The sequence below is a fragment of the Acipenser ruthenus genome, chromosome 16, assembly GCF_902713425.1.
Source record: "Acipenser ruthenus chromosome 16, fAciRut3.2 maternal haplotype, whole genome shotgun sequence".
NCBI lineage: Eukaryota > Metazoa > Chordata > Actinopteri > Acipenseriformes > Acipenseridae > Acipenser > Acipenser ruthenus.
In genome coordinates, this window is record NC_081204.1 from 4,435,256 (window position 1) to 4,461,347 (window position 26,092).

Sequence of the window (26,092 nt, forward strand, 5' to 3'; positions counted from 1 at the left end):
TTACTTTTTATTCTTTATTTTTAAAAATGATTAAGCAGACAATAGAATCTTGTGCCCTGTGAATACCAAAATCTGTGTGTAAAACAATACATACAGTACAAACTTCTCAATATACTGCTAAAACTTCAAAAGGACTACTGTATATCAAAAGTCTTCAGAGAAACATGGTTTTTCACTTTTTTTATCTCAGAAATAGGTACACAAACACTAGAAGTAAACTTTAAAAAAACAAAACTTAAAAAATAAAGTTGTTAAACCAGTATTAAATGTGCAAATGTACAAGCACAAGCATTAGTAATAATACATGACGATGTAGACCATGCCAAAGGGCTATGTATGTGTACAGAGTTCCTAGTAAATTCACCATACTGTAGCAGCAGTGGAAAAGCTATGGCTGTTCTTAGGGTACCCTTCAAAGCTGCCAGCTTTTGTTACATTCTAAACATAACTGTATTAAGTGCTTGGTGCTGTTACCTCAACATCAGCCACATTAACCTGATGCAAAAGAGCAAGGATTTCCCCCTGAATAAAATCATGTAGACAAACTAAGACTAGTATAGCTATATAGTAAGTATACACAATGTCTCTTGAAATATCATACAGAAACCAAAACTGGGTATATATCAGTCAACTTTGATTAAACTCAGTTTAATCATGTGGCATGAGTTCTGAGTTAGCAGTCTTATAAAATATCTAGGAAAAATCGCACTCTCCAAACTCGCCCTGCGAGTAAATAGGAAACAGCGAAAACAGGGTGCTTCATTTCAACAGATAGTTAAAAACATCAGGAACAATAAAGTACCCTGGAATTAAACTAGCATTTTAGAAACCCGTCTACAGCAAAGTAGACAGGAAACTTAGCCCCCTCTCACCCCATAGACATACATTCATATTTGGAATGGTCTGAAGATATCTACAATTAGAAACATATCTATACAAACACTTTTTCAAGGATAAAAGTTTTACAGCACATTATACATTGGCATCATTCTAACAGTAAACATTTACTTGTGTTACAATATTACAAGAAGTCACTTATCTCAAGTACAGTTTATAGTTGGTTACTTTTACAATTAATAAAAAGTCACCTTCTTAATTATAATGCATACTTAAAAAATGAACTTGTTAACTGAGTTTGTGCAAAACAAGCGATTCTATAATTAAATGGAATATTATTTATTATAATTTTTTACAAAACGACAAGGATTTTTTTTTTTTTTGCTTAAAAGTGTGTTTCTTTTTCCGTGATTGCTGAGATATTTCCTTCTCCTTTGAGTTTGGCATCACAGTCATTAACTGCATAGGACAATGAGCTTCCGCCTAGCTTACCTCGCATCTTCAGATCTGGATTGGCTGTGGTCAGTTTTTTAATTCTCTGAAATTAGAACGAGAACAGTTTGGGTTTCTATGAAGAGCTTCAAGCAAACTTGTGAGAATTGGTGCGATTACCTCAGTCCTAATTGAGCATTCTTTCAGATGTAGTTTTATATATAACATTACATTTGTACTGCTCTTGGGAGACTCACTCAGCTCCCCATCACTGAACGATTGAAAGAAAGGGAAGAGGGAGAGGAAGCTCTTTCTTAGCTCTTTAAAGACTTTCAATTGTGTCTCCTTTTATACCCCAGGCATACAATGTTACACTTTGTTTACTCAAAATGTAATGAGTTCCTTGTATTCTTCATCATCCCTCTCACTGAGTCTTGCTCTGAATATAAATTATGAAGCCCAGTTTAGGACTTCTATAAATAGTCTTTTGTGCTTCCACTTTGTACTCTGCCTGCACTTTAAGCCTCAGCGATGGGATTCTGTGACCTACTGGGACTTGGACTTTGTCTAATTTTGTTCTTTCCTCCAAAATAAATCAACTGGTGCCTGGTTAATTATCTAGCATCAGCTAAGCATGTTTACAGTTTGGGTTAGGGATTGGTTGTAAGGTGGAATATGATTTTTGTAATACTGTACATCACATTTTCCAAAGTCAACAATATACAAGTTTAGTTCAACTGGAGAACGGACCATATATAACCCCCCCCCCCCCCCCCCCCCCCCTTACCTCTGAAAAGGTTCCTTCTGTTCGTAATATTTGAATTAAAAGCCCGACCGGAATGCAAATCATGGATGAAAGAGCCATCATCCAGCCTATTCCATTCCCCCAATCAGGATACACATAGACGTTATTATATTTCAGGGGCTTATACTTTATCAAGTAAAACAGGAAGATGCTCTAAAATAAATACAAAAATGTGCATTAGAAGTTATACAAGACTCAGAGAACACATTACATCACATTACATCATAAACAGTGATTTAATAAAATAATGACTGCCCCAGGAATGATTTAAATCTTATTAACATCACTAAATACAACACAAAGACAAACAAAAGGACAGGTTTACAGGCGGTATTTAGAACCATTACAGTTCTCATGATTTAAAATAGACCCAAAGAATGACAAGGGTATTGAAGTAAAATCTAATAACACGATTAATAACTATATAATAAAAAAAAACCTTACTATACAGATGCCTGGGGTTAGAAACATCCAGCAGAATTTGATCAATTTTAATGGCCTGTACCCAATCATATCTTCAATGTTGTCATAGAATCTATCACTGCCTGTAAATAAAGCAACCGATTAGCAAACAGGAAACGGCAATTTGCATATCATTAACAATTACATAATTATACAAAGTAAAAAAAAAATAGTACTGAAAACTATTCCTTACCATAAACCCACCCTATACAGATTGACTCGAAAATCGCCACAAACAGAAGACACATTCCACTGGCAGCATAGGAGTCAAATAACTGGAAAACATACATTCCACCCTGTCAAAAGAAACTGGCATTAGATACATCATAATTAAGGCTTTTGTTTTTTGTTATTGCTTATTTCTAGCTATTTTCGAGTTTTATATAAATTGTTTGGTTTTTTTTCGGGCCTTTCGCTTTTTAGATACTGTATGAAATTTTTATTTTCGGTTACTTTCCAAAATTCTTGGGTGTTACAATATGTATAGTAACTCAACAGTGCTTGCACACTTCAATTGTGCTTTCTTTCCTGTAGGAATGTGCTGCCACTCAGTAGTTGGGGTGGGTTTAAAGTATTCAGAACAAGTCAAAGCGAGATTCAAGTCAGGAAGGGTATTTTATTTATTTATTTCACAGGAAAAGAGGTAAAGTCAATGTGAATTGAGTAACCATTTCCAGTGTTTTTACGGTGTTTACTGGAAATACACCAATTTAATCATTTTTGTATTGGGGGTGTTTTTATCGGTTAAAACCGAAAATCAGAAGCCCTAATCATAACCTTTCAACTTTGCAAACATCGCCAAACTCGGAATAATACCTAATTATTATTTATTTCTTAGCAGAAATAAATAATTTCTTATTTCTAATACCAAAGTACTAAGTCAATAACTACTTAAAACGATTTTAAAATGACATGTTTGTGTTCTGATGGTTTAAATGATATCAGTCGTCAAACCTAAACCCCACTGTGGTTAACAAACAAGCGTTATCTTAAATGTAAATATAATGGCTTTCAGACACGTTCCTGCCTGGCTAAAGCCTCAGTTAAAATGAAAATCCAGTCCTACAGTAGCTGTAGCCTTTATCTTGCTCATTTCATAGACAGATTACAAAGCACATTGAAAACATAATTTGTTAATGCCAAAGCTGATTTAATAGCCGATACAAACAGAAATAAACATAATGAAGAGCAGTTTGGATACTCAGTTGTATAGCGCATAACCCTTAAGAGGTCCATTTCAATAATCTTAACAGCAGAAGACCCACATTCGGCCACCCTTTAACTCTATATTAATCCTACTGGAGTTTTCACTACATTTAATAAGATACTTTACTGGAGATGAACACGTTTAATACCTGCTGTAAGATCTGCTGTTGTGGAAATCATTGAAATTGATCTCCAGATTTTATTTATGACAAATACTGAAACACTGTCTAAAAGCTGTTTGCTGAAAACCATAGCACCTTGACTAATAGTTTAAATTCTTACATATCCAGCTAGAGTTGCACATTCATTGATTTCACGTGAAATACAAAGGGTCTTGGCTTAAGACTCATTTCTCACTGGTGTGTGCAATGAATACTAAACCAAGGTCATGCATTTATCCCTACACCTTTCATCCATTTGCATAGTCAAGAAGCACTAAATGTATATGCATCACCTATATGCCGTGAAGCATAAAGTATCTAGCAGCTGATGCATGTAATACATTTGAATGTAACTGCACACAGAATAGATATATAACCTTTTATCCTTTCAATGTTTCATGCTTGTTTTAATCCTTTAACATACAGTACCAAGCAATGGCAGCCCATTGAACTAAACAAGATGTATCCATACGGTTTTCTACCCAGTTTGAAATGTCACCATCCTACTGCAGCCCATGTACCAGCCCAGGAGGACTCTATTGCTGTTGTCTAGCCAAACAGCTCTTTTAAACACAGCCAACTAAAGAACCAGAGTCCCATAATATGAAAGGTTTGTACAACATACAGTACAGCTATGGCCAGAAGTTTAGCATCACCCTATACAATTCTATCTAAAGTCGAATGAAACCCACTGAATAATACTGTGTTAACATATTGAATTACATACCGCTTTGTAGTTTCCCATATGCTAAAATTGACACAAATTGAAAAATGTGGCATTCCTAAATCTAACATGAAATACTGTACTACTATTATGGCTTTCGGTAGACTTTTTCAGGTTCTAGTTTCTTTTGGCCATAGCTGTAGGTCATACAAAATGATGTTAGAATACCCCTATCTGTATATAAAAAGCACACTTTTCTTTTTTTTTTTTTTTTACCTCTGTCAACATTATGAGCCCAATGAAGTAGGAGAATATTGAAAGTGCAAGAATCAGGAGCTCTCTTCTGTAACCTCTTCTGAAAGTCTTTGGATACATATCCATTACTGCAGTCACTAAACTTTCAACACAGACAAACTGCAAATCACAGAAATCCAGGAGAGAAACAAGTGTTACACACAAGAAATACTGAGCAGTATCATATCATTGTGTTCCGTTCTTTTAAATGGGTATTGCTCTGACTTCAGAATGAACTATGATGGGTCCAATTCTAGAGATGCAAAAATCATGCCAAAAACCTGTTGATAACATGCTCTGTAATACAACATTGCATTATGTGTATTTATTTTTATACCTGGCTATCCAACCCAAGGAAGATGAGCATCATGAAGAACAATCCAGCCCATAAGGGTGACAAAGGCATCATTGTGACAGCTTTTGGATAAGCAATGAACGCCAGCCCAGGACCTGAAAACAAAAATGAATTGACAGGCCTAGGGTTGAGATTTAAGCAAAGAGACCTGGCACAGAAGGAACTGTGAGCATGAACTTCTCACGCTAAATTGACTACCAATGGAAATGATGGGGAACAGAATTGAAAACGTTTGATTGAGAGTGTTCAAAATGTCCTTGACATGTTGAAATTATGGACAATGTATGGACGTTTGTAAAGAACCAGTCAAAGAATATAGCCCAGGTGTTTTAGCAGCATATCCCACCAAGAATAAAAGAATTACACATTACAGGTGATAAACAAGTTGGTTATTGTGATCTACATGCACGCCATGCAGTACAGAATCCTGTAACAACAACCATAGAACAATATTTCATAAAATACCCCAGTTGTTTCACATATTTATCCCAGGGAGCGATTTTCAAAGCAGTTATACAACTGTATGTCAAATGTAATTAATTTTGGAATTAACAACTTTAAAAACCTTTGTATAAGTCTATTTTCTAGGTATTTTTAGGGGGTCCTAAAAGGGGGGGGGGGGGGCAACTTATACACCGGTGTGACTTATACACTGTTTTTTACGGTAAATCTATTCAAGAGTCTTAAAGGTTCTATAACCATGTATAGAACATCCCCTGTTAAACAGTAACAGGAATACCTGTATGTGTCTTGCAATATATTTAGTCAACCTCCTCCTGAATGTTAAACAAGAGGTTAGTGTTTAAAAGCTGAGTGTGTCAAATAATGTATGTTCTCTGTGCAAGACCCAGTAGACCCTCCTTAATATTATACAACTAAGCATCTCATAACTGGTTGCTATGGTGACATGTGAATCTTTTCTGCTGCCATAGCTTTTATGGAAGGGATTTATGTAACAGTGCTCTAGTGATAGGAAGAAAACGGCTCAGATATTTGTGCTATATCAGCACACGGGAGTGTTTCAGATTTAAACCACGCTTAATATTTGGTCAAGCAATTTGAATTTGATTGTTCATTTTGTTAGAATTTTGTTCAAAAATTGTGGGTATAGGCAAAAATAAAAACTGTTACATTATTAATGTAAATTTACTTTTACATTAGTTGAAATATACACAGCATGACATGTAGGCAAATGCATATAGATGACAGTGAGTGAGGTGACCAATAGATAGTATGTCCAAATATACAATTATATAATAACAGTTGCCTCTATGGAAGTGCAATTCCTCCCCACATCACACTGCTGGCACGTCTTTCTCTTGTCACTCACCCGATTCTGCTACTGCCTCTATGGGAACATTCTGTTCAAAAGCCATAAATCCCAAGACTGAGAAAATGGCAAAACCAGCAATAAAACTAGTGCCGCTGTTTAGACAGCACAGCATAACACAATCCCTAAAAAAAAAATGAACCACATATTACATCGCAACTACAATAATGAAGATCTGTATTGTCTTTTGAAAATGATTCGATTGAATACAGTATGATGAATACTACAGTATAACACAGCATATTTATGTAAACTAATTCTGAATCACAACTGGGGATATGCTAAAACATATTTTTATTTTATTTTATTTACACATACTTCTAAATGTATTTTGCATGAAACATAGCACCACCATGTGGATCTGAATTGTACTTGAGAATACCCGACACAAACCATAAACATATATTCACCCAACTGAATTCAATTAGAGCATTTCACATTGGCTATGCAAACTACTTTACCTGTAGCAGTTATTGTTATAGCTGTTATAACTTCCCAAAGCAGTCAGACAACCAAGACAGATAGCATAGGAGAAGAAGATCTGTGTTCCTGCATCCACCCAAACCTAGGGAAAATAGAGGTGCAATTTTTACATATGCATGTATAAATAAAGAAAAATCTAGACTATCAAGGTTCGATGCTGTTCATATCTGTCAACGATTTAATAAATAGTAAAACATCAATTCTACTCTTACAACATATTTTGAAAAACAGTTCCTGTTGCATGACAATCTAGCAGCCTGTCCTTTCCCATTAGCAGGTGTCACATACTGTATTGGCATGCTTGGGCTTCCCATGGCTGACCTCACCCCCTTATTGCAATCTCAATTGGACAGGCAGAACTAGCTGGCCTCACCCCCTACTACTGCCCCCATTGCAGGCTATTCCTCTCCACTGGCACACATATTGCCTGCTTTGGGGGAAAACAGATACCAAAATAATCATTACCAAATATTGTTCACCAAAATACCAACTTCTGATGGGACACTATAACCTTCAAACAATTAGAAATGCAAATACAACAGAAAAAATGACATCTATATTTCAAAACATATTTTTCACAAAGGTTCCCATATTCTACAGTGCTATACATTTGCCAGTCAGCAGGGGGCAGATTTTCACAAATATGAAATGCTAACAATACAGTATGCACCCTAACTTTGTAAATTATCTACAGTAATACATGAGTTATGAATTATTGTGTCTCTAAAATACTAAACACAAATATATGTACACTTGGATACATTTTAAAGAAATATCAGTGACTAGGGTTACCATATGGCTCCAGATTAACTGGACGCTTTGAGACAGACCGGGATTTCAAAATTCCACCTAAATTGAAAGTAATTCACGTATAAATGAGCTCCACCTTTGCTGAGATTAATCCTGCTGTGGTGGAATTGCTTGGGCGCAGCAAACAATTCACACTGATCAGCTACTTCTGATCAGATCTTAATGAACGAATAGCTAATTTATCGATAGAGCAACGAGATGATGATGCGATTGTATTTGCAGAATAATATGGGCGATTGAATTTTAACAAACAGAAAAAAATAGCGACTGGCTGCAATTCATTCTTAGTATAATACAATTATTTGACGCACATGCGGGTATTTAAGCACCATTCTTAATTGTAGCTAAGGATGGTTCATTTACACCTTCATTTATTTCAATTTAGGGGCAAGTTTGAAATCCCGTTCTGTCTCACAGCGTCCGGTTAATCTGGAGCCGCATGGTAACCCTATCAGTGACATAAAAATCTGTACATTCCAGATTATATCTCACATGAAGATTGGGGCACTCAAAAAGCATTTAGACACAATGAAAACAAAACAACAACAACAAAAAAAACCATTTGAACCTCAACTTGCTAGCTAACACAGCTCTCCATTTGCATTCAATGCAAGTCACCCAGCAAACAAGCAATATAAGAGATTTACTGAAGAGGGTTTCTTACATTCCTTCATACTACTGCCGTTCTGAAAGTAAATTCTATCAGCCAACAGTACACAACCTGACCTGGAGTCACATTCTACTCTATACGAACAAGGTATTATTTCTACACATTTAAAGACAAATTCATCTAGAAACTCAGGGCTAGAAGCTATTTAATCCAAATTGTCATTAGCACAATTATTTTTCTGAATCAAAAAAAAAAAAAAACACCAATTAAACATCCACAATAAATATGAAAAGTGTAACACTCCATTTAAGCCCCTGAATTCAAACTCTTAGTTGTTTATTTCTGGTTTGGTAATTTTATGGGTGTGTTTTTCCTTTCTGAATTTTTTTGTTTCTTTGCTAATGACGATTTTGAGCAAATATTTAGCCTTAACTTAGCCCTTAATGTTTACACCTAGATGTGCACATTTTATCTTTACATAATAGTGAGCTGCTGGATATTAAATTATGAAAATCTATTTCTACATAGACACTTGGCTCCCCCTCTTGGCACTGGCTGGTATTGCTCTGTTAATGTCGATTTACAAATACAATAGAAATGTAGTTGGCAGGAATGTTCAGGTTTTTGGAGATATACTCACTCCCCACCATTCGCACTAGAACCGATGAACAGATTGAGAAATTCAGTGTAATTGGAAGCAGTTCCAACACAGCAGGGCTGCATGCAAAACCTTGTTTTCTTTACTTGGGGCAGATGCTTAGCGGATTAGATACACACCTGTTTTATCAAGGTGCAGGTGTGTTTTTTTGTACTGGGACATTAAGGGAAGTATTTGTTTAAATGAATAAAATACTTTTCCAATATAATTTGAGCTACATTCAGGGATACTTAATGCACTGCACTTTTAAGAGCATGGTAGATGTCACTATCAATTTGCCTCAGTACTACTACTGGTTTGAGAAATGTCATGCTAAATTAAAGAATGGACAATTCATTCTTTAAGTGATCCACAGTTGCATGAATGATGCTGTTATGTAGCCAACGTTTCTCTATACTTGTCAACCAGGAAATGCTGTGAGGTCTCAGGCAAACATCCCAAAAGCTGATGTTGAGTGCTTACGAACAGCACCTCAAATACAAAATCACCTAAAATGCAAGACATCATGCATTTGGGAGTACATGCATAACAACACAACAACAAAGCTGAGTTTATACTTCCTTAATATAAGACTTTAAATATATTCTTTAAAATAGGCCAGCAGAAAGACAGAGACAAATGCGTCATTTTCCTTTAAAATGGTCTCACATAACCATTGAACCACTAATCTTATTTACTGGGGAACAATTGACAACTTGCAGTATTTGCTTCACTCAGATGGTTTCCAGGGCAACACTTCTGACCTACAAACACAAACCTGCTTTACTCTAAGGCCACCCTTTCTCAGCTAATGTTCATTTATGCCCTTTTATTTCACACACAACTACTCTCAACTCTCCAATTCTGCCCACTATAACTCTCATTGATGGTGTCCAGCAGGAATTTAGCTGTTCAGGGTGCTCTGTTTAGCCATGCCTGGACTGCTCTGGCTGCATACAGGCTGTTTAAGAACTCCTTCCAACACACAGAAATGATTATCTCTCAAATCTGTTTTTAATTTTTAGAGATTTGAGCAGGGAGATGCTTCATTCAGGTGAACAAACTGTTATTATAAAACTACTACTAAGGAGAATTATACCTCGACACCTACGTTAAAAGTGCACAGCATCCCTTTTGGAATAACACGACTGTGATTCTTTGATCCCATATAATAAGACAATCTCTGGAAGGTCTTTAACACATGTTTTGGAATACTAAGTTCAAAAGCAACATCAATAACATCATCAACGGCTATTTCATTTAAATGGCACGTTTGTTACACTCAGTCACAAATCATTGATATCTGCCTGAGGCAGGTCTATCCTAGAACGTGCATACAGTACAATATTTCATCTCAGAAGTCCCTGGTGTCACTGCCATAAGGAAATCCATCGCTTTTCTCAGAAGGCATTCCATAAAGCTGTCCCCAGTTTTGCGCCCTTGTGGGTCTAGTATGCTAGACTCTACAGGTGGACACATTAATCGTTGAAACTGTACAAAAACTCACAAATGTTATAATAACAGTTTTGTGTTTTAATTTTTTTAAACATAGTGTTTGTTAGCAGCCTGATTTTAAAGAAGAAAATGACTTACAGCCTGAGCGGAATAGGATTCCGTGGGATTTTTTTCCCAAGACTGAAACTCTGTTTTAAATAAACAGCTGTGTTTTCTATGTCTACCTGACAACAGCCTTTGTAGAAGTGAATGATTACATGAAAATCACTTCCTTTTCACTCCATGTAAGGATTTCTTTGGGTTGCTAGGCATTCACGTTTCTAACTTCTGCTAATGTTACTGAAAGGAGCCCGAAATGAATATCTTCATTATAAGGACTAAGGGGGCTAAATACTGCTAACGCCAATATATTTTTCAGGTTCCCATGCTTTTTCCAGGCTTGTTTATGCATTTATTATGCTTTACCATAGTTACCTATTTTTTATAATGTACGAGTGTGTTTAAAAATGCTGTGACACTATTAAATCATAGCAACCCTGCTGCTTTTGCTCACTTTGGATTACTCATACTAACCTCCCTTTTGTATTCCGGTATGTCACCTAAAACAAACTACCTGTGTTTGAAACAAACCAACCCTGTGAGAGCACTTCATCGACATAGGCTCCATCCAATCACTGTATGACTAGTGTGTGCCGAGGCTGCAACAAGCTTGCTACAGTAAATAAATATCCTAGCCACATCACATCCTTTGCGATGCCACAACTCCGTACAATATGCCAACATGTTTTACAAACTGCACAATCATACTACAGTACATAAAATGTGAAAATAAAGACAATGATTTAATCTGGTTTAAAAAGGCCCACTGACATCACCAATACCTTGTTTCCATGGACAGCCAACTCAAGTCGACTCGAGTTGCGCTGGAATTGGTATGAAAAAGGAGGCGTTTCCATGGTTTTCCGAGTTACCCAAGTTATGTGAGTTGGGCAGGAAATATTTGTGAGTTAAAATTCAAGACATGCATTCACTACAGACGGTATTACAGTCAAATTGTTGATGATTTAAAAGATAAATCCTTCTAGATATTCTTTAGCATTTGTTTCATGCAGCACATATACCTCTGGCAGACTGGTATGCAGAACAGGGAAAGAAGTACTGGACAAGGGGAATAATGTGTCAGATGTCAAGGTGGATATGAGAATGGCAGTGATGAAGCAAATTTCCTTAAAAACATTAAAAGTAGACCAGACATTTCCATCAAAGGATTTACAACATGTGGAATTGATCTGATGCGATCAGAAACCCAGAGGCAGTGTAAACTGTGCCTGTTACTGTAGTAGGACTGTTCTTTTTTCTTTTAAGCATTTTTCATATAAAACATATAAAACAGAGCTGATTTTACCAGTGCTTGCTAGTCTAACTGATTAGAATGCCTTTCTTGTTGTTCTCCAAGTTGCTGCAGTGACATCGTAGTATACGAATTACTGTAAATGAGATAATGTTTTAGCAGACAGATTTAATTAAGTAAACATTTATTTAAATCTTTTTGGAATAAAAAGTATAAATGCAAAACTGCATTGCATTTTTCTTTGTGCTAAGTGAAAAAACGGCAATTCAAAATCAGTCAAAATCTCACAAGGTAGCAAATCTGCCGATTTTAATACCAGCCAAAATGTCCCGTACGGTATGTTCCCGTCCCCTACAACATTATTGATTGACATTTAGTGATGTCATTTCCTCCCAGCCCAAATCCAGACTTTAAAATTCAGGCTAGCCCGAGGAGTGAAAGCGGACCAGAGAATTGGGGCTCCCGCCCGAATTGGCAGCCAACACGAGTAATTTAAAAACGTGGGAACGGAGGTGTGGGGGGGGGGGGGCAACTCGAGCACGTACCTGGGTGACATGGTTAATGGAAACGTGATATAAGATTCAAACTTGAGGTACACCAAACTGAGGAAAGCAAAACAGTGCAGCTGCAGATATGCAAATATGAAACATTAGAAATCCCCAAATAGGGATATTTTTTAAATAGTTATTAGTATTCCACAATTCTGTAATTTATTTAAAAAATATAACAGGCCTCTGCACATCTGCAATTATTCCTGGGATATTGGTGTCCAACTATAATGTGTTTATTATTGACCTTTAGAATAAGTCTTATCAATCACATCTAGACATACTAAACAATGTCAATAATTTGGCCTCAGTACACAAAAGATTATAAAACCATTCACCATTCGTTGCATATATGTAGTCAAGTTTGTACAGTGAATCTTGATTTCTTGAAGGCTTTTAATAGTGTGCTGCATAAATTACTTCTACACAAGACTTTTGGCTGTTGGAATGGACCAAGGCTTGTTTGTACAACAAAAACAGCATGATCTGGTTAAAGGCCAAATGGTATCCTGTAATTTCTGGTTGTCTTCATGGGCCAATATTGGGCCCTGTGTTGCTTTTGCTATTTGTTAATGATAACCTTTGTGCTGCCAAATCTTCTGAAGTAGTTTAATTTGAATATGATGAATTCTAATGAGAACTTCAGAATGCCTTCTTAAATTAAATGCACTGATGAAGTATGAAGATGCATTTCTACCACCGTCAATTCATTTTTATTCCATTTATAATTTAAAGATAAATCTGATGCAGGGATTGGTGCAAATCTGATTTGCATTTGCATGAAAGTGCTGCTTTTAACTTGTCATGATCTGCTTTGCTTCTGTATGTGTCTGTCATGCAAATTGTATTTGTTTTATAAGATCTTAAAAGTGTCTTACAAAAAAAAAAAATAACTCCAAGCCCAATGTGATGTGCAAATACTGTAGCATCCAGTCAGATTCAGTCATGATGGGTAAGACATCAGATCGGACAGACTTTGAGAGAGGGCTCAGCTTCAATGACTGTAATCTTCCAGTACTGTGTATCTTTCTTTATTGCACTGTAGCTGCTGTTTTCAGTATGAATAATTCTGTGCCATCAGGTGTGTGGAGTACCTAGATTTCTACAAGTACATCTCATTGAGTAAATTTGAATATTCAAAAGCCCAATTTTTTTTGCCAGGTCTAATTTTGGAATTTCTTCCTTGCATTCAAATGACCAGATGCTTGTGCTATACTAACTGCAGTCTCCAATTTCGTCGAGTACAAGGGAGTTTTTCTCAGGCCAACCTTTAAAATATGTTTATTTCCCAATCCAGTTTATGTTGTTATTACTTTATTTTTATTTTACTTTTGTATTGAAAGATCACTAAAAAACTTAATTAAAAATAAAATAAAAACAGTTCAAGTTTTTTTTTTCTTTTTTAAAAACTATTTTTAAAATGTAAAGTTATTTTACATATTGAAATTGGTTGTCTTAGTCTTTTCCATGCAAACCACCTATTCATATGCATGCATTTTCTATGGCATCAGAATTTTATTTGCCTAGTTCTTATGTAAAGTACTAACCTGACTGCTTCAGATATATTAAAAATACAAAAACTGCTTTGAATGCCACTATTGTCAATTCAGATACAGATACAGTATGGGAAGTACCTTGCCTTTTACAACCATCCTATTGAGATTTGTTACTTAAATCTGCACATTTAAACAATCATTTCACATACTAATGCTGTAAAATAGGTTTTTCTTTTAAATATCCAGCACAGGAAAAAAAAAAAAAAACTTACAGAAAATAAATATATCACAGCAGTGTTTACTGAAAACGTCTACTGTACCATTCTACTGTAACTTAGATAGTACCCAGCACATTCACTATATCGAGCTGCCTTGGTTTTTACAATGCTTTACTATGCATGCCAGGGATTCGCCTTGCTTGCCTGCTCTTTACTATGATTTTACCTATTCTTACTCTGCCCAACTAATCAGCTATTATACGGATACCATGAACTATAATGAATCTGATATTGTGCTAAGGAATGCCACACATGAATGAGCAATTCTCAAGATATTTCTTAAAAAAAAAAACATTTTCTGTCGCCCGGGACATGCATACCCCTAAAGTATCATCCATAACCTAAAATTCCTCAATCAGAATTCTGAGGTACTGTAATACTTCTAACGAAAACATCTGTCTACTTGACTTAGTTTCTTAAAGTTTTTACCTTGTAATACAGGAAAGAGTGACATTGGTATTAATTAATGAATAGGAGCCAAAACACACTCTAAAACTCTCTTTTTACACAGAGTAATGCCAGATCACGTCCCTGAAATATAATGGATTTGTGCAGGCATTACAATGGTGTCCATTATCTGCATGTCACAGTTGGGGAAGGCCACAGCAAACATTTGTAAATAATGGTTCCTCACAAGTGGGATTATTTGTTTCTATGGTGAGCAGTGCCACCTTCTTAATTATTACAGTGAAAGGGGTTATTTTTACTTTAGAGAACCAAATATATTAGGTAGTGGGCTGTATCCTCAACCTGTAATAAATACACCTTCATTCAGGTACGTAATGTTATAGGTTTACAATCAATTGATTCGTTGTGCCATTAGGCAGCAAAGAGACTATAAACACTGACTATATACAGTGTGAACAGCACTTTCAATAAGGTTCTATAAAATATGGTGCCAGTAAAGTAAGGTCACAAAGATTTATGAATCCAGCCCTGTATGAGGTCAATGAATTACCAAGCAGCTAGTTAAACTGACATCTTTGTTCACCCTTGCCTTACTGCAATTCATTTACAGAAGGAAAGTAAACCCTTTGATATAAAACTGCATGTTCATAAGCCAAGAAAATGCTGTACTGGTTACAAGAAGGCTCTGCAGGGGGAAAGCTGACTAAGACAATAGATAAAGATGAATACTGACCTTTTTTAACTGGAGCGACAAGAAACCCAGCCCCTCAGCTCAGTCACTGATGCATATTACACTTTTTGACTTTCATCTTTTTTTCCCTTTTCCATCTCAAACCAGGTTTATCAAACAGCCTGTTCTTATCAAACCGCCGTACTTATTTTAAATGTTTTTTCTTAGCTACTGCTGTCTATTTATCCACAAAAAGTAATAGAATATTTGTCATGTAAGAAAAATGACATCATCCAGCTTTAGAGATTTTAAATAATGCATTTCCTGTAACATGTCAATACAATACAAAGCTTCTCACAGTAGTTCTTTTATTAAAAGAGTAGGTTCTCCAAGAAAGAAAAACATTTTTTGTTTAACCCAATCTACTCATTCATATGCTGCAAAAGCAACTGTGGCTGCTTTCTATGGACCTGCCCAAAAGCAGTCTTTTGTGGCCTTGCTATGTAGCCATCTTAAGTTTCAAAGCAGGATGATTTACAGGTTGTCATTATTCTGCCTATGGGTTGCTGTTTGGCAACAAAACCACACCGCTGAAGGGAAATGGTGGAACTCAACGACATTCACTTGAGTCTTGGCAGTGACCAATTTCCACCCACCGGTCATTCTGCATTGCTATTCAATGAATAACATTTTAGGACATGCTGCCCTCGTGGGACAGTGTTATTCAAATAATTTACCCCTCCCCAAGCACCCCCCAAAAAAGCATCACACACATCATCCAAATAGCAACTTCTCGAACTCCATCGAGTTCACACAACATATCGAAATATGTCATACAAAATGTGTGATAACATCTATCTATCTATATCTGTATATTAGGGCTGTCACTCGATTACTAATTTTGATCGGTTAATTTATGGGCATTAGTTGATTAGTCAGTAGATTAATTGGTGGATTAATCCATGCACATTTTTAATAAAGGTAACGATCTTATAGCGGCTGTCCTGCATAGTAATAATTAAAAAATTAATAATCTAAAAAAAAAAATAAGCCCAATGGGAATTTGGTCCATTTTTATTTTTATTTTAGTAAACAAATGTTACCGTCCTATTACCCTCATAAAACAGATTTAGGGACCTGATAACTGTCACACAAGCCCCAAGGGGCAGAGCAGCACAGTTACACGTACTGTTTAACCATGCACAAACACGGAAACAAAACACACTCAGCGGTTTATAACTAAATCAACAGTTCATTATGTTGGTCAGGATAAATGTGCCACGCTGGATTTTACCACATCATTCACCACAGCTGGTTACAATGCACACGAGTAACTTTGCAGACAAAGTTTGGCAATCATTTAAATCAGCGTAGGTAAATATTCCAGCTCCAAATATGCGCATATATATTTATTTCACTTCTGGGGAGAGAGAGCACTTCAAAATCAGCACTTCCCTAAATAACAGCATGCATTTTGTCTACCCAGAATGCACTTCTAATGCACAATTAAATTGTAATCAAAAATACTTTTTTTATGAATAACAGCAAACAGCCGCACCAGATCCACAATTACTCAAAATAAACCAAATTAGGATATAGTAGGTGTTCCTTATAACCTCTTTACACTCTGCCAGCCTCTGCTCATGCCTTTTTTAATGGATCCATGTTCATATAATCTGGTGTTAAAACAGCAGAAGAACTATCTGGCAGTGTTGGCCTACCTGTGGGTCTGAGAGGCGTGAGAGATCTGGATACAGGTAGAACTTTATTCCCTCTGCAGCTCCAGGTAAAGTAACCCCTCGAATCAGTAAGATCATCAGCATCACGTAAGGGAACGTGGCAGTCACGTACACAACCTGTGAAAAAAACGAAACATCTATTAATGTCTTGGCAAAGTGAACCATGATGACTTTTTAATTATAATTAAATGTAATGGTATAACATAATACGGTGCATGAATAATTGATGGGAGGATCACACATGGTTTGGCTATCCTAAGGGTCTGAATATATACAGTATTTGAACAGTGTTTTTACACTGTACAGCATGTGCTGTACCAGTAACAAGGGGCATAGGGTGGAGGTACATTTTATATATTTTTCACATAATTCAATTTCTAAGAAGAGAAAAAAATCTCTTCTAAGATGCCATGCGCTACCTGCTACCCCATCAATGTGCTATTACTGTTGTTCATGTACCAAGCTAAAGAGGGCTTCATTCAAAGGGTGAAAGCTACACGCGAATTACATGGAAACACAACACATAGGCTTATAATAAAGTACTTCCCATGTACAGAATTCAATACCACCATTTTTTATATCTTGTTCAGACAAAAAAATAATAAGCCAACAATAAGCAAAGCCACAATGAAAAGAAAAAAAAAAAACCTCAAAAAAGCACAATTTCAAATAAGAATGTGATTACATGTATTTCCAGCACTTACAATTAAAAGGTTAGTGACCCTGACATTTATTCCCCTGATGATTGACCACATTCTTCTTTGAAAATGCTTATCAAAACCCGATTGGAAAATGAGAGCTCAGAAGGAACAGGGAGGCAAAGCCTTGACCTACACTAGTGGGTTGATGAAAAAAAGCACTCAGCAAAACATCTCATGCCACATGAACACAGAAGATATAAAAATAGAATGCTTGGGCCTCTGCTAGAACACGACTTGTCACATTGATGTTCACAGACTATCAAACTTTTTTCTCAACAGGCTTAATCTAAACAAGGTGGCTAATCAGAGTACGGTACTCTCCTAACTATAGTGTATGCCTCGGGGAAGAAATACAGAAACTGGCTTTGTTGGGGCAGTGAGAGGAGCAGCAGGAAAGGATTTGGGGTGAACAGGCTGTGGCACTTTCACCTTTGGGATTCTTAATGTTTCGCCTTTGATTATTATTATTTTTTAACCCTTGGGAACCCAGTGGTAAATGTTTCATTCTTTTGATTTACAGTTGTAGTTTACTGTGACCACAGCTATGTGAGAAACACTCTCCAGCAGCACACAAAGGCCTGCAGCGCAGCTTTGAGATGGCCTTGAATGCTCAGGTCTGTATGGCGATGAAACAAAAAAAACCTTCTCGCTCGCTGCTTTAATTCCTCATACAGGGGAGGCAAGAGCGGAGAAACTCTGCATGCTTCTCATGAACAGTCTACTTTCCTCCTGTGAATACAGAAATCAATCTTAGCCTGGCTGTTAGAGCCTTGCCATGAATGAGCATTCTTTGCTATTACTTCATGCTGAAACAAAAGGCACTTCAGGAGATATAACCATTGCTGCCCAGCTCCTTTTCCTGGACCGGCACAATGTGGGCCCATTTCTTTTTCTTCACACATCTCTTTCCCTTTCTTTGCTGTTTCTTTATGCCTCATTGAATCTATTAGACTCTCTAAAGGGTGCTATTGAAAATAGTTCTGAGGAGGGCTAGTGACTGAATCCGAACTGTTGGCAATGGGACCCGGCTCCTTATACTGCAAAGGATGGTGGGTAAAAGGCAAAGGTAAAGGAAGGCCGGAGCCCTGTTTTGTTTTCAAATCGTGAGGACAATGGACTGAACCCCTTTAAAAGCTTTCTAGCTGAACAGGCTGTAAAACATTTCCAGTGTTACACTTTATTCATCTTTTGTTCCAGCATATCTTTGTTTTTATGAACTGTTTTAACAGATTTGTTTTAAATGAATCATACTCTAAAGACGTCAAGGTGGAATGCAACAGCATTTCCTGTTCTAGAAAAAAGGGGTATTACAGGTCTTTATGGTCTAAGTTTGTCATTTTTGCGAGTACGCATTCCCTTTTTCCCTATTTGCTACGTATTAGTAAGTGTGCCTTACCCCAGAGCAGTACATGCAAAATACATTTACTTTCAACAGCACAGCAACTGGTTTCTTTAAAACCAATTCCAAATCAATCATGCAACTTAAAAAAAAAACTAATATTATATATGTGTAGAGTTTATAACTGAGGCTGCAATTCCATACAGCAATTTGATGAAGCTTACCAGCAGGCAGGCATAGATAGAGTACTGCCTATGTTTCATTTAGCCCTGGGTTTCTAGTGAATGATTTTTTCTTACCTTTCCAGTAGATTTTGGGCCCTTCCATATGCAAAAATAGCATATGATCCAAGCTAAGAGAAGACACCCAGCCAATTCCCATCGTAATCCCCCAATGTGTTCAATTCCACTCGATATGCCCAGAACTCTTCGTCTGAAATTAACACATATATTACGTTTGGAAATGCCATTTCAAATATTTTAAAAAAGAACAGAATATATGTGACTCAATAAAGGGTCACTGTTCAGGACAGGAATTTGGGTCTTTTCAGATTTTGTTTCTGCTGAATTATGTGTACAACAACAGCTGTTGGCAAAGCAAAGACTTCATGCTGTTAGGGCACTTTTGGTTCCTACTTTGAAGCAAGTGATTTGAAGAAAGTCGTTTTTGTGAAAGGAATAAAAGCGATTTAACAGTTTAAAACTAGCAAGAAACTACTATGAACAATAAACCAATGGCTTCTTCCAAAAACAAAGTTGTTTTTTATTACTCCAGGAGGTTTAAGAAACATTGCCAGAGAAAGATGCGAATGGTATTTTGCTTTCACTACATCTTCAGCTTGAGCCCAGTAAACATGGTGGTGATTTCAAAACACATCAAATATTACTGTTTGATTATAAGAAAGATAACTTATTATACATGTACTGTATCCGATTCACTAACACTCAAGTATCTGCAGCACTGTTGATATTGTGCTTACAGTATAGTCCTAGTTTGTTACACATTCCCCACATGAAATACAAACAGCATCACAGTTAGAAGCTCTATCATTGGCAACTGTACAGAAAACCCATACTTAATAACAATAATACAGTATGCCAAAGTTGGAGCCATGCCATCTTTAGCTGTGCTAACTTCCTTGTTAACTAGTAATGTAAATGGATTGACAAATGATTACAGTAAAAGGGTACGCATTTCAGTTGTACATTTTCATTGGTTTATTGTTTAAAGCACATTTATTGCCAAAATAATTCTGGACAGTAAACCAATTCCCAATGTTTTCATTTTTTGACGACACATCCAAACGTTTAAAATACAAGAGATCAGAAAACTCCTTGAGACATGCTTTGAACACTGCAGGAAACTGAAACAGAAACATGAAAATAATTTCCTGTTTTTAAAATTCGGCACTAGAGCTTAAATGTACAGGGAGTGATAGTGATATCTAAATTTACTGTATAAACACACATTCTCATTTGAACTCATTTCAATATTGTTTATACATTATAATTTATTGAGAGAATCATAGAATACAGCCGTGTACCAAATGTGAAGACACTACTTCAAAGTAGTCTATATTATCGACATGGGCAGAGGTTAAACCAGTGTGGTTTTAAAAAAGTTACTAGGAATGTCATAGAAAACAGCTGTGTATCAAGCGTCAAGACAATAACTCAATCATAATTGTACTCTTTACAGCAGAAACATAAAACTCAATATGATTACCTGTTTCATATCGTGGCCAGCTGGTGGAGGTGCTGTATAAAGTTACTGGTGTAACTAAGAAAGGGTGGGGTTTGGTGAAATTGTTAAAGTAAAGGACTAAGATTGAGGTCTAAGGTCTCTGTAAGGTTTTAACATCTACACCCCACCCACTAGTCATGTTACGATGTACTTTTGAGCTTTCAACTGGTAAATAATAAATATTTACAATACACCAACTCCATCTTCTGGATATTTAATAAACTGCAGCTAATTACCCAGTGTACTCTTATGCAAAATTCAGTATGAACCTCAACTGACATGCAGTGTATTTGAATTTGAGTGTTCTGTTCACCTCTCTGATTGAGTACATACTTCGGGTGAATGACGTGTTGCAGCATCTGTTTTTATACATGAACATGTGGGGATACCAAGGTAATCATATAGTAAATTAAATAACAATTACTTACTCCCAAAACTCAATAACTGGAGAGGTTGCATTGGCATATGTGCAGTTAGTTGAGTTTGCCCTCTGGAATTCCACACAGTTGTCTGGCAAGGAGGGAAATAGAAGACAAATACCTCTTAACGTTCACTTATATTGCATGCCACAGACATCACCAAAAGCATACTCCATGCAAGTGTTTGAGTGTTTGTTCAACACAAGATCGAGTTCATATGATACCTGAACAGCTTCAATTCACTAGAAAGCAATACATCAAACATGGTGGTGTATTTCTATAGAGATGTCATTAGAAGAAATACACCAGCCTTTTTTTTTATTAATTGCCTTCTAGAAAATCGATTGTTGGTCCTGTAGAGCACCACTCCTCTGCAAACTCTTTCTGGTTGTTATTAGAGGAAAAGAGAGCTGTGACTTTTCTCTTTACCATATTCCCCAGAGCTGACATGCAGTTGCAATTCCTTTTTGATACTTTTAAGATCCCCCTGCATGAGATGTATTGGGGGGAGCGACTAAACTGGGACCAACCAAAGCCTGTTTCCTATCAGGAGGACAAGCAGAGAATTTCTGAAGCAGTGGACTGGTGCTCTGAACTACGAGAATGTAAAATAAATGCAGTAGTGGGATACCATCCCATTAACATCACTAAATACAATACAAATAAGGTGGAGTTCTGTATGATATTTAGCAGGTTTATTAGTTTTAAGAGGGAGGTGTTGAGATCTGCAGCAATTAAGATCGTATTCAATATTTCCATTTGTATGCACTATTTTGCAAACCTATTGTTGCAGATTTGATGATGCATACCTGTATTCCATTCATGTCCACAAGTTGCCCAAGGTAGATCAGTTGTAAAGCAGTTAAATAGGTAAAAGATAGCCCATGACAAGATAATGATATAATACACATTTAAATGAGCGCAGATGATTTGGGTGGCATATCCAATACCTGTAAAAAAAAACAGAAAATGATTAAATCAAAGTGTACTCTGTGTTTGCTTCAGATTTTCTGCTTCACAGAAACTTGAACATATAGTAAGTTATAGAACACCCTGCAGTGTTTGCAAGAAACGCATTACTTTAGCTGCGCTCTATCCTGTGTTGTCTGCATCGCAGTTCTATATTTTGAAGCACTATCCTGCTTGTTTTGATATTATTATTCACACAGCCTGGGTCATTAATCCCCCCTGGGAATACATTTCTCAACTTTTACTTAGGAGCGTTTTTAGAGAATTTCTCTTGGTGTAACAAAGCTCATGCTCCCTCCTCCAACAATGATTGTTTTCTGATTCCACCATTCATGTCAACCAGAGCATGACTCATTATCTGTAGACAAAAATGTGATACAGCAAAGGAAAAGCAATGTGTTTAATAGAGACTGCCTTTAGCTAGTCAGGTATGAGGGACTGCAGCTACAAACATAGATATAATTACCTTCGAAAAGTGGGCACACTTTCCTCCAACATGTGATGCCTCCTTCACTTGTAAACTGCCCCAATGCAGTCTCCAAGAAAAACACAGGAATTCCACAGCAGATAAAGAATATCACATATGGAATTAGGAAAGCACCTAGATATGATCAGAAAAGGGAATTGTTAACATACACCCTTTACCGTAATTTAAATTGCACGTAATACAAACTAAATCAATATCGTTATGTAAAGATCCTTAGATCATGTAATTTACACAGCTACTGCACTCAGCTGTGCAAGGCACTGATATTTCGCCTAACCACATAACAAATCGATTTTTGGTTAATTATAGATTATTATATATTTAATAACAAACGTTTAATGCTGTAACACTAATCTTAGAGATCTAATGAGATTGTAACTCCTTGTTAGACACCCTTGATGGGTTTACAGTGTTATTCCATGTACATGACCTGTTCTCTATTATTCTCTGAATAGCACTCCTGTTTCGTAAATCAGCCATGCTGTGGCGTACCTTTGAGTGTGAAACATTTAAAGTCTTCACATTATTGTACCGGTGGATTGAGAAGTCAAACAAAACACAAAGGTATGCTTTTCAGCCCTGTTACCATATTACAGTTACACTCATTTCACCTTAAATTCTCCAGTACGTCAAATGGCAACACTGTGCTGCCACAGAACCAACACAGCATATATTATAACTATGGACCAGCTTTTTTTTTTTTTTTTTTAATCTAAATAGAAAATAAACATACGCTTATAAGTGTACGGTATGACACTATGGGTCACACCCTCATTAGTGCAATGTTTTGTTCTGGTAGAAATAAAACAGCAAATGCCACTGTGATGCAAATAAGAAACAAGTTAAGACTCCCTACAATAAATTACATTTCTGGGTATCGGGATATTTCTGGTTTGGATCTTTTTTGCGTTCTTTTTTGCCTCTGAATTTTTTTTTTTCCCCCCAGCAAATGAAATTATCCATATTTTAGAAAAAGAATAATGATGATAATATATGTTTTGCTTTTTACTTCATTTAATAAATTAGTGCTTAAGAAAGCTCCCTAAAAAGGCCTAAACATCACTGGCCTGGTTCAACCAGGACATTCATCCTGGCATATTGTTCAGCATGCTACTGCAGCATGACCTGTTGTACTTATTATTATTTATTTCTTAGCAGACGCCCTTATCCAGGGCAACTTACAATTGTTACAAGACATCACATTTTACATTATTTCACATACATTATACAGATATCACATTATTTTACATACAATTACCCATTTATGCAGCTGGGTTTTTACTGGAGCAATCTAGGTAAAGCACCTTGCTCAAGGGTACAACAGCAGTGTCCCCCACTGGGGATTGAACCCACAACCCTCCAGTCAGGAGTCCAGAGCCCTAACCACTACTCCACACTGCTACTTGGACCATACATCACATTAAATCAAAGTATCCTCACTCGTAAACTGACTCATACATTCCTTAATAGTGTTGTTTGTCCTGCCTTAAAGTTAAAAAATAAATTGGTATAATGACATAAATCAGAAACATTTTAATGCAACTTTATGGTTCAGAGTGTCTAGTTTTTTAAACCTGCACACGCCTTGAGGATATTTAAAGATGCTGTGTGTCCTTAGAATGTTAGCATGTAAATATAAAACAAATGCCAGGGTTACAATTCATAGTAAATGTGCAACTTCAAGGCCTGGGCTCATGTATTTCTCTTGGAAGTCTCTTAATTGATACTCATTAAATTGGCTGTTTCACACCCCTCACACTAGTACTAAACACATGTTAACACTGCATAATACAAATCCTTCATAGGCATAATTGCACTGTTGTTTACATTTTCCAAATAACACTAGCAGGACTTTTGTTTGGACTGTATAAGATAATATGATCAGAGCACCTGCTGAAGTATTTGTATTTGTTTAACGTATGTCTTGCAGTACTTTCCAAACAGTATCACTATTTTCAGAACTATGTAATACTACAAGTGCTATAATAAAAACACAACAAAGAATCATGGAAAACGGCTGTTGTGTTTTTTTTTCCTGCTTGTTGTATTTTAATGTTTCCTTTAATCTTTGTAATAAATTGGATCACTGTCGTAGTAGATTTGTTGTTCTGTCAATTAATATATGTCTCTTACCTCCTCCGTTCTTATAGCAAAGGTAAGGGAATCTCCACACGTTCCCCAGTCCAATGATTTCTCCTGCCACAGAGAGCACAAATTCAACCTTGTTATTCCAATGGCCTCTTTCATTCACTTTTTTGTCATTACTGCGGACTAAATTGGTGTTGGAAGCTTCGGGGTCCATTGCATCTTCTGGTTTTCCATTAATTATTGGAATAGTCTTTTCATCCGTCATGACGTTTCAACAGCCTGTGTGAAGAAAACCAGTGAGTTTCAGAGATTCATTGTTATTTATTAAAAATAAATAAATAAATAAATAAATAAATAAATAAATAAATGTTACAACTCAATTTTTGTCAATATTATAGAACAATATCTGACCATTATATAGACAGAGAGAAAGAAAGAGAGATTTTATTTTTCTATAGAACGATACCTAATCAACAGCTGAGGACAGCTTTCATCTACAAACTGTGTCGTAGTACGTGGTGCAAACCCTCAAAGGGTGCCGTTACAATATACATCATCTCTGCGATGTTGTACTTTAAATGTTGCGGATCCTCCCAAAACAAACAGAGATAGTTTTCTCTGAACGTCACATGCACATGAATACAAAGTGGCATCAATGTGAGAGGCAAAGACCTAGAGCCAGGATCACCTTTGATGAAACTAGGATTAATTAAGACTTCTCCACAGTGGATGAATGCTGAACTTGACAAGATGAAGACACATTACTCACCAATATAGGTTGTAGAGTAAAACTTCCTGGCTGGCACGATGGTCACCCGTAACTGACGTCGCTGGAGAAGGGATGGTTTTGAAAATGCTAGTCAAAAAGAAGAAAAGATCTCTGGATCCGTTTTGTTTTTTGTTGATCTCTCTCTCTCTCTCTCTCTCTCTCTCTCTCTCTCTCTCTCTCTCTCTCTCTCTCTCTATCAGGGAAGATTGCAGTTATGGAGATATCTGGTACCCAGGCGATGTAAATTTTGCAAATGCTCTGCCTCAGACTGATCACAAACGCCTCTCTTACTGGATCAGATCCATGTGGCCAACAACAACACATAGCCTGTCGCTTCCACCAGTAATGTCATTTACAAGCGCAGCAATTAACGCAGCGACACCAAGAAACTCCCCACTCGGGCAGGACGCTTCGAATCAGAGATTGATTACTGATAAGAAGCTTGGAATGTTACGCTTGGACACACGTAAACCCACAAAGCAATAGCCTAGATCTTGCAATTGCTTATTATAATTACAGTAAAACATACCCACAAATTGCATACTA

General features: G+C 36.5%; 1 protein-coding gene across 3 annotated transcripts; it reads right to left on the reverse strand.

The window, feature by feature from the left end:
• On the reverse strand, positions 1-25,842 carry LOC117412225 (sodium- and chloride-dependent GABA transporter 3-like). Of its 3 annotated transcripts, none has more exons than XM_058988484.1 (15): positions 25,547-25,842; positions 24,823-25,056; positions 22,669-22,803; positions 22,043-22,183; positions 21,243-21,324; positions 19,371-19,503; positions 17,014-17,148; positions 7,008-7,111; positions 6,547-6,671; positions 5,199-5,311; positions 4,844-4,981; positions 2,730-2,832; positions 2,519-2,619; positions 2,057-2,227; positions 1-1,375 (listed from the first exon to the last, which is right to left on the reverse strand). In XM_058988484.1, the coding sequence occupies exons 2-15, from the start codon at positions 25,040-25,042 to the stop codon at positions 1,223-1,225; spliced, it is 1,854 nt and encodes a 617-aa protein (XP_058844467.1). In that variant the 5' UTR covers positions 25,043-25,056; positions 25,547-25,842; the 3' UTR covers positions 1-1,222. The 3 variants fall into 3 exon arrangements, with proteins under 3 accessions (XP_058844467.1, XP_058844469.1, XP_058844468.1); XM_058988486.1 differs by having other exon boundaries at positions 25,466-25,550; XM_058988485.1 differs by lacking the exon at positions 25,547-25,842 and adding an exon at positions 25,244-25,405.
• Between the last annotated feature and the right edge of the window lie 250 nt (positions 25,843-26,092).